The sequence below is a fragment of the Triticum dicoccoides genome, chromosome 3A, assembly GCF_002162155.2.
Source record: "Triticum dicoccoides isolate Atlit2015 ecotype Zavitan chromosome 3A, WEW_v2.0, whole genome shotgun sequence".
NCBI lineage: Eukaryota > Viridiplantae > Streptophyta > Magnoliopsida > Poales > Poaceae > Triticum > Triticum dicoccoides.
Window position 1 is genome coordinate 741,070,258 of NC_041384.1, and position 9,897 is coordinate 741,080,154.

Genomic DNA, 9,897 nt, shown 5'->3' on the forward strand with positions numbered 1-9,897 from the left:
CACTGTCATTGAACTTTTAAGCTGAACCATGACAAGAGAAAAGCAGAGGTTCTTGTTGAGAACGTGGGATTTTGTTCCCATTAAGTTGCCCAGATAACAACCTATATGCGTCACCATTTTTCCTGCCCCTACAACATGACATACACCCAAACAAGCCTCATACATAACAAACCAAAGAAAACACTTCTAGGATTTCTATCACCCTAGAGTACCCAAAATATTTCTGCATACAAAAAGGCTGATTGCATTTAAGGCCTCATACACAAACCAAAAAATATATAAAATTATTTGGTAACATACACGAACAACCAAATTGGACATGAAAATAAATAACACAGGAAGGTATTCCAACTTCCACCCCAACTGGACCTCACACGTAGTGGGCACCAAATCTATGCAGATTAGCTCGAGAACCATCAAAAGGCACGTTCAACCAGGATTTGGAAGGTGCAAATTAGACAACATATCACTTGAGGGGGTTATTGCTCATCTAGGATACATTTTGCGGTGAAAAGTATACGTTTTCTTATGATAACAGAAATAACCAAGTGAGACAAACATTACAAAAATGTACATAAATTACTAATGTCAGTTCCGGCCACTAAGCCCAGAAAGCCATGTGCAAATCAATGCAGTACTAGGTGGGGCCGAATGAAAGGGATCTACTATCAAGGAAACATAGTAACGGGGCAAGGAATTGATAGTACAAATGGTTGCGGGAGATTTGAAGTACACATACCACTGAAGTCCTACTAGAGTAAACAAATAGCTACAAGCAAGAAGCATACCATAAGATCGATGTAAACTTTTTAGAGGGAAGCACGCTAAACAAAAACATAGAAAAGGGGAAATCCATAAGAAGCAAGGCCTGGGAACGGATCACAAATCAAAAAATAGATGACACATGGAGTCCATCGTAACTGCATTTAAAAGCAACCTCCAAAGCATTATCACAACTGATATTTTGGAGTACTCAAGCTAAGAGCATACTGAGAATCACTAGCATTAAGATGGAAGCAAGGAAATCCAAGTAAAAGGAGCTTCATGTTTTTTGTTCTTTTACGAAGAGGAGGATTACCCCCGACCTCTGCATCAAGCGATGCACACATCCATCTATATTAATTATTCAACAGAGTCTGACAAAGTAGATACATGGATCAACCCAAAGCCACCTTCCTGGCGACCTCACTCGCTACACCTACAAGGCTCATGGAGTGCCCTGGCGCATCCACGCACACCATCTAATCCAGTGCCCACCCGAGGCTGCCACGAGCCGATAGCACCAACCTGTGTAGCAGAGTCTCACCACACACGCATGCGCAGACTGAATTATCCGACACCTCCATCTTCCGCCATCCCATCTTCAGGAGAGATCAATGCATACGGCTCGCCAAGCCCAACTGCCGTTGACGCCACCACGACGCCAGATAGCACCACCATCCTGCGTACGTCTATCAACACGCGACCATCGTCCAAACCCCGCTGCCCCATGCCACCGAGACCCGCCGTTGTCGTCGCATCAGATGCCTGGCTGCTCCACTACTGTAGTCGTCCATGGCCCCTCTAGCCGATGAACCCGTCCAAGAATAATGCCCCTAATGGGAGAACGGCACGTGAACGCCGCCATCATCTGAATGACTGATCAAGGGTTTTCTCCGAAGGTAGCGGAAGGAGGTGCAAGCTTCAGCTCGATGATGCCTTCAGGAAGGAAACGACGCCTGTGGCATCACCATCACCGGCTTCGGCCATCGGCCAAACACAAGGCTTGCACCAGGATTTCATCCCACGAGAATCCATCCAACATCCTGTGCATCGGCTAGACCACATTCAAAGCCCCATATCTGGCTGCCCAGATCCAGCGACCATACATAGCAGCACTCCACCGTGTGAGCCCTGGCGTACCGACCACTACTGGAGTGCACCACCACTGGAGCCTAGAAGGTGGGCCGCCACCCCACCTCACCAAACCGCGAGAGCATCCGGGAAATGTCCTGCTCCTGCTCGTCACCGTCACTGATCCAATCCAATTCGGAGCCAAACCACCAGATGGCTGGCGCAGTTCCACCTTGGAGAGGGGCACCACCACGCCATCCGCCGTGGGCTTCCTGAGTTTCACCTGCCGCCAACGACTAAGGCCGCTGCCCTGGGATCCGGGTCAGACATCGTCACCGCCACCGACCACGCCTAGCCCCAACCCCATCCTCTGGCCGATCTCCACCCGCATCACCATGAGCATCACCACCGGGAGCCACCGCGCCGTCATGGACCGAGGCAGACGCCACACCCCGCGGATCATGCACCCTTGCCGCCATTCAACTTGGGAAGGAGGAGAAGCCCTTCGTTGCTGCCGTCAAATGCACGAGCTTTAATCGTCGCTATCCCATGACTGCGATGGAGGGGGAGGAGGGGAGAATAAAGAGAGGCTGGCAGCTAAGGTTAGTGCCTCTCGTGTCGCCCGCGAGGGTGGCGATGCGGGAGGAGGGTTAAAACAATGGTTGTAGCCAATAGAGTTAAAACAATGGTTGTAGCATCATGTGAATATATAAATAATAATGTACAAAACATGCATTACTAGTCGTATCCACATATGCACATTACCATGCTCAACCACAATCACGTACACCTACCAAAACATCAACAAACATTCATTAGAAACGGGACTCGCATATTTAAGTTGCTTAGTTTCTTAATAATACACGTGCATCCACACATACGCCACTCGATGGTTGATCATTTTGTTACCAAAATTTCAGATCATTTGCAACTGAATATCCAACTGGATGGTCTCCACCCGCTCCAGCAGCAAGACATGGTCTTCTCAGCCACAATTCCACATGAAACGATGTCCACCTTAATAGAACGCATTGTGGTATCATCAATGTGTTCTTCAGGTGTCATCATTAACACCTTCAGCGACCTCGAAGATGCTGAGCTACAAAAGATCATTGATGGCATGGGCGTTCCGGTGTATGCGATCGGTCCGCTTCACAAGATATCTTTAGGTGCCCAGAGCAGCCTGTTGGCTCAAGATAGAACATGTTTGGATTGGTTGGACAAGCAAGAAGTAGGATCTGTTCTGTTCGTGAGCTTCGGGAGCTTGGCATCCATGGATCAGGAAGAGCTAGTGGAGACTGCATGGGGCTTGGCCAACAGTCGCATGCCATTTCTTTGGGTGATCCGGCCTGACTCGGTTCAGGGTTCAGGGAAGATAGGCCTACCCGACGGCTTTGAGGAAGAGGCACGAGATAGGGGAATGGTGGTGAGCTGGGCCCCACAACAAGAAGTTCTTGGGCACCAGGCGATTGGTGGATTTTGGACCCATAATGGCTGGAACTCAACGTTGGAGAGCATAAGTGAGGGTGTTCCAATGATATGTAGACCACATTTCGGCGACCAAATGATAAATGCCAGGTATGTCCAGGAGGTGTGGAAGATAGGGTTTCGGTTAGAGGGCAAGATGGACAGGGACAATATTCAGAGGAGTGTTAAAAAGTTGTTTTGCCACGACGAAGGTGGAGAGATGAGGCGAAGGGCAAATAATCTCAAAGACAAAGCAACCCGGTGCATTATGAAAGGAGGCTCTTCACAAACTGGAATTGATTTGTTGGTGAATTGCATAATGACATTACCTTCTTCCATTTAGATATTACTTAGTTTGGATGCATATATGTTCCCGTGTGATAAATGTATGACCGCATATATGTTGGAGCTGAAATAAACATTTGAAACAATTGTATTAATGTATGACCGCACGCCACATTGCGATATAGTCGGTCATTTTCGCTTGTGCATGCTATATATCAAAAGCATCCGATGTTTTATAATTGGGATGGGATGTGTAAGAAATATCTTATTGTACTGTCTTATATCAAAGAAATAAAAAATATCACTATATCTTTGGTTCTTAAGCTACTGCCTTTATGAAAGTAAAAAGAAATCTCACTACAACCCTAGTAATTTTCATTTTCAATTTTTGTCTATGTTGTCTGGTACTCTGGTATGCTTTTCACGTGCCCAAATAACAATCTGTCGGTACTACTGTGTGATGCGATTGATCAGATACTTGCACCAATTTCTTTTGTATAGCTTGTCGATACGCCGATGTTCTGATCCACGCATAGGGGGGACGAGCATGAGGCTTCTAGTGGAATGAGAAAATCTAGAGCTTGCCGAGGCAACACTAGTACTAAAAACCCATTACAAAGTAACTGCGCCGCCGCCCACCTTTGCAATGCGGTGATAGTGTCGTTTCTCACATGCATGCTGGGAGGAGGCTACACATACCACTGAAGTCACAGGCTAAGAGTATTTAGCGCGTCGAGGAGAAGCACAACAGAACACGCGACACTGGGAGAGTTAATTGGAATTGATTCACATTTTTACTATGACATTAAATACTGGCGGATGAATCACCAAGGGTCCATGCAAGCCATCGGATGAGCACATATGTATGGGCTAAGCAAGGGCCGGCCCTGGCATTTTGTAGGCCCTTGTGCGAACTTGGTATAATGGGCTCATACGCTATAAGATTCGCAAAGAATTTACCGTAATGACATTGTTTTGTGTAACTAGGTTTTCATCAGACTAGCCATAGTGGGGAGTAGCTTCAATAGTAACATGGGTCCAACTCAGCCACAGTGCAACGATTTAATGAGGAAAGAGATGATTTGAGTAACATAGCTATAGTTACTTAAACTATGGGTAACATCACACATATATACCAAGACAAGATGAGTTTACATCCTAATAAATGAAGTGTTGGATAACATCATACATATCTTACTCCTCACTATAGAGGTAGTAACATAGACTAGTAACATATGCATATTACTAGTCAAAGTTACTCCTCACTGTGGCTAGTCTCATGTCGTTGTTTTCAACACTAGGGAGACCTAACACCACTTGATTCTTGGTGGATGCATCTCAAAACGAATTTGTGCATAACACCATGGAAACTGATCGCGCTCTGCTCTGCCAGTTGCATCCATCGCCTGCCCACGCCCTCATTCCCTTGTACAATGCTCGGTCACAACAACATTAGTGATCAATATAGTATTCCGCACCACAACCGCAATGGCTGACTCGTCGTCGCTCCTGCCGGACCTCATCCGCCGCGTCAGCTACTGCCTGCTGGACACAACTGACGTCAACTACTACATGGACATGAGGGCTGTCTGCCACAGCTGGCGCTCCGCCATGGCCGACAGGAGCAGGCGTACCTCATCTCCTCTATGCATTACTATGTAACGAGGGGTCTCCTGTTGCAATTTTAGTCCTCGGGCCGTTTACCCCGAAAAGGATTAGGTTTAAATGGATTAGGGAGGCTCTCGAGAAAAATGTCCCGGAGGAGCTTCTCGCTGCTGACTGTCGTCGCCCTGTCCACCAGGTAAGAAACCATGTGCACCCGGCTTCGCGTATAGCATATAGAACATCTGCTTCATTTTCCCTGCCGGACATCATCCCTTCTTTCTCACCGATGATCTTGATGGAAGCGCCGCCGACGCAGCTGGCGGCGGAGGGTCTATGTTAGAGTTAATCTTGTTGTCTGGGTGTCACCATGTTTATTTCGTCTCATTAGTTCGTTCATGCATTAGGTGAGTGGTTTGGGTAGTGGCCCAGCTAGCATCCCTTCATCATATGGATAGGAGTAGCGGCATATGTTGCCAAGATGGTGGATTCAGGTATATTGTGTGTAATACTTTGTAAGGTCCTCGAGAATAATCAATAAAGTGGTCGTATGCATCTCCCAGAGAGAGGCCGGGGGTCATCCTCCTTTTCTAAAAAGAAAGTTCGTTCATGCATGTAGTTAAGTTGAAGGCTTGAGGCTACCGCAGTGAGCGTGCTCCTAGAAGTGTGGAGACGAGTACACATGCAAGCTAATAGTGCCTAATTAGTTAGTTGAGTTAGCATCAGCTGATCAGTACCATCACCTAATAGTGCCAAGGCAAAGGTGTATGTGCCAAGAGTCTCTGTGCGTATCTTCTTCAAGCTCCAAACTTATGTGTGTTCTTCTTTCTCCTAGGGCAAACCCAACAGTCTAATGGTAGTGCCCGTTTCTCCCCGCCCACAATGGCCGGCCGCTCATGCTTTCCAGCCCTCTGCCAAACACGTTGAGCTATCACCGTGTTGTGCGCCGGCCGGTGATTCTGGCAGCTGCTATTTCTCGATGGGCATCGCCGTCACGGCTGAGATAGACCACGCCGAGAAGGGGACTTGGCTGACAAGGACATGAGGAGCATGTAGTAGATAGGATTATTGGTAGAGGTGGACCGGAAGAGAGGAGGACAGGGCTGGTGGCGGCAGCGCATGTGTTGGTTGCCCTAAATGATCGTGCAGATCGTGCGTCGATACGAGAGGAGGAGAAGCGAGAGAGGCGGACTGGTTTTCTTCGGTCTTGATGCGTGGGTAGACCAGAGAGAAAAACAAAAACCAAAGATAGGGTTCTTTGGGGGAAATCCGTGAAGGCGCGGGGGTCGCGCGAGGGTTGGAGGGAGTTAACGAACGAATGAAACTTAAGAAGTTCCCCTAAAAGTAGAGATTGTGTCATGGTACTTTTGTTTGTCTGTTTTTCTGTGGTGTTGGAATCATTCCATAACATTATGGTGAAGTTTTGGTGTTTCTTTTTTATAACAAGTACAATCGTGGATGCTCACATACACTCACATACACCCATTCTTATGAGTGCACGCAGGCACAGTCTATCCCTTTAAGCACCTTCGAGATAGTCGACACCAAGATCTCTTACCACTGAACGAACATCACCAGAAGCCTAAAATAAATCCAGAAAAAGCGGGCACCAGTGCAAAATTTTGGACATGAACCTGGTGGGCTGGTTCATCGCACATAACCTAACCATCCGAGTTACGCTCAGGTTGCTAAATTTTTGTGTTTCGACAGTTGTACTTCAAGGGAATCATCTCCGCCCTAAGCATGTTCATCCCTCATGGCTTCCTATCCTTTTGGATGGCGCTCAAGGGCTTTCAAAATCCGTTGTCAGTAATCAAATTCGTGCAGATGAACGAGTAGTAGTAGCGCTACTCTAGTCGGAATTGCAGCCCCTCTCCTGGTATTTCATCTTGCAAAAATTGATACCACACAAAAGATGTCTCCAATTATTTTATTTTTTATTATAATTCTTAGTTGTTAGAGTTACTTTATAAAAATTCGGATCTTAGATCTAAAGCAATATACATATATAATGGTTATGAAAGGATAAAGTTAAGCGTATCTAAGATAAGTTGTACTCCCTCCGATCTATATTACTTGTCGCCGGTTTAGTATAATTTAATACAGTACTAAAGTAAACCAGTGACAAATAATATGAATCGGAGGAAGTATCATACTTTATTTAATAGTTGTAAAAATAATTTAAATACAAATTCTAATATGTGCAACTGCAACTTGGTGACTGCCCATGGCCATGGGAACATTTGCTAATATACTGAGATAATACGTCCTCCTTCATAAGAAAAGATCCCAAGCCTTCCTCTTCCTTCCATCGGTGCTGCCGCCGGTCTGCCCCATCTCAGATGGCCTTTGGGCCATGGAGGTGCGGACAACCTCGGGCCCCCGCCGGTGGGAGGGACCCCGTTCTAGTTCCTTTTACGTTCAGTGTCTTCATTGGGGCTGTGTGGCGGCGGCGATGACCCTCAGTAGGAATAAATGTTTCCCACATTCTATCCTTGTCCTAATGGTGTGTCTAGCGCCGTCAGAGGGTGTGTGGAGGTGTGTCTCCGTCGGAACTTGTGGGATTCGGTCGGTGCTGGTCTTCGATGGATCTGCTTGGATCCGGTCTACGTTCGTCTTTGTTTGCATGTTCATATATTTGATGCTTCCGATCTACTAGTTTCTTTATAGGCATGGTTGCTGCTCTGGTGCGCTGGTGCTATGGGGCCTTAGCACGACGACTTTCGAACTGTTTACAACAACAAGGTTTGCCGGGCTCCGACGAGGGAGGAGCGATGACGGCGACACGTCTCCGACTCACTCGACTGCTTGTAGTCGTTGTTAGGTGATCCACGAACATGGTTGTAATTTTTATTACATGATTGAAAATTTCCCACGCCAAAAAAAAATACTGGCACAATACGAGAGTGACGTGGCTCCCCAACGGAAGTTCCAAAAATACCTTGGTGGTGGCAGTGGAGGTGTTTGATAAATTGACAGGGTGAAAGGCCCAATCCGTACTCTGATCTTTGGAGACGGTGGGTGTGGACAAGGTGGAGATGGAGGTGGAGGTGGAGGTGGTGGAGCCGCGCCTGGAGCTAGAACCGGGCGTACAGTAGGCGCTGGAAGTCGTTGAGGATCGCGGCCTCCGTACACATGAGGACGCGCACGCTGCCGTCCCCCTTCCTGCTGTCCATCAGATAGACGAACCCGGCGCGCTCCGACACTGCACGCAGCATTGCCAGCGGCTTCCCCCACCCGAAGTCCACGTCGTACACCGGCATGCCAAGCCAACTGATCACCCGCAGCTCCGTCTCTGGCATGCGCCCCGGCGCCGGCTTGCTGTTGATCTCGGTGAGCTCGAAGTAGTCTATCGCCGAGCGCACTAGCTCGTCGTCCATCCGACGGACGGCGCTGTTGATCTGGCCGGCCACGAACACCAGGTTCTCCGACTCCGAGGAGGCGACGTCTCGCACCTTGCCAGCCGCGCCAAGCCAGATGATCCCGTTGCCGCAGTAGCCAGGCGGGAGTGGTGGCCTTATGCTGCGCCGGACGCTGGCCGGGAAGGTCAGGCGGGTGGTAGCGTCCGGTGGCAGCCGGCGGGCGACGCAGACGCACCGCCACACGTGGGCACTCAGGGCACAGAACGTGCTCACGCGGCCGCCGTCGCCGCCGACGCAGGCACGCTTGAGAGCGGTGACCTGGTCCTTGGAGACGACGAAAGCCTGGGTGACGACGGTCTCCGACGGCTCGACGGATAATTTCAGCTGGGGGCTGAAGACCGAGAAGGCGTCGGGGTGGACAAAGGGTGGGGAGCGCGCGCGGAGGAGGGTGCGGTCGTGGAACGGGAGCTCTAGCGCCGCCGCGCCGCCGCCCTTGGAGAAGGCAGACCACGTCTGCAAGAAGTGGAACGCGCTGATGGCGTCGACGGCGACGTGGTGCAGCGCCGTCCCTAATGCCACCCCGCCGCACTTCAAGAAGGTCACCTGGACAGCGCACAAGACGGACGGCGAGTGGTCTTCGACGCGGGGAACAAACAGCGTCCTCAGCTCCGGCGACGGCAAGAAGCTGCGGAAGTCGTCGATGGTGAGGTCCGAGCGAGCGACGACGAAGAGCGCGCCCTGGCCGGTGCAGTCGATCTCTGCCCGGCCGTTGCCGTCCATGCCGAGACGGCCGGCCAGGGGGTAGAAAGCCACGAGTGCCTTGGCCATCGCTGCCTTGAGCCTGGCCACGTCGAAGAAGTCACCGGGCAAGGAGCGGTACGGGTAGAAGTAGACGGCGGGGGTGTGGCCTCTGTTGAGCAGCAAGAGGTCGAGCGGGGAGAGCCACATGCCTCTCCTAGGCGTCTCCTGGCAGGGTGCCACCATGCACGACTCCACCACCTCCACCTCGTCCACACTCATTTTCGTCGCTTTCTTCGTAGAAAGCGCTGCGCCCATTTTTCTCCTGCTGACTGAGCTGAGGTCGAGTGAAGAGACGGATGTGTAGCGATCTTGCAGCAGCTCGCGCGCTTCTCCCATTTTTATAGTCTACATGCATAGACGTGCACACGGTCCAGGGGTTTATCTTCTTAAAATGATTTTTTATATTTGAATTGGATAGTGATGGAAAGGATGTGGATGTTCTCGCTTGCATTGTGTCGGCTTTGTACCCTTATACGGAGAGATTATCATGGTTCAATTCAAATTGTTCCTAGAAAAGACTTGTGTAAACCGTTTTGCAAAAAAAAAA

The 9,897-nt window shown here is 49.4% G+C and overlaps 2 protein-coding genes across 2 annotated transcripts in view; one reads left to right on the forward strand and one right to left on the reverse strand.

Moving 5' to 3' along the window:
* Positions 1-3,752, forward strand: part of LOC119273590 (DIMBOA UDP-glucosyltransferase BX8-like) — a 6,522-nt gene extending 2,770 nt beyond the window's left edge. The window contains exon 2 of the mRNA XM_037554702.1: positions 2,754-3,752. Coding sequence (XP_037410599.1) covers positions 2,754-3,643 — 890 coding nt within the window. The 3' untranslated portion in view covers positions 3,644-3,752. The remainder of the gene's footprint in view (positions 1-2,753) is intronic.
* A 4,314-nt stretch (positions 3,753-8,066) lies between these two features.
* On the reverse strand, positions 8,067-9,569 carry LOC119273591 (putrescine hydroxycinnamoyltransferase 1-like). The gene has a single exon (XM_037554703.1). It carries the CDS (start codon positions 9,567-9,569, stop codon positions 8,265-8,267), a length of 1,305 nt encoding a protein of 434 aa, XP_037410600.1. The 3' UTR covers positions 8,067-8,264.
* Positions 9,570-9,897: the final 328 nt, after the last annotated feature.

Bases quoted from the DNA above. Each gene is read 5' to 3' on its own strand.
- LOC119273591 (XM_037554703.1), bottom strand. From the start codon at position 9,569: ATGAGTGTGGACGAGGTGGAGGTGGTGGAGTCGTGCATGGTGGCACCC.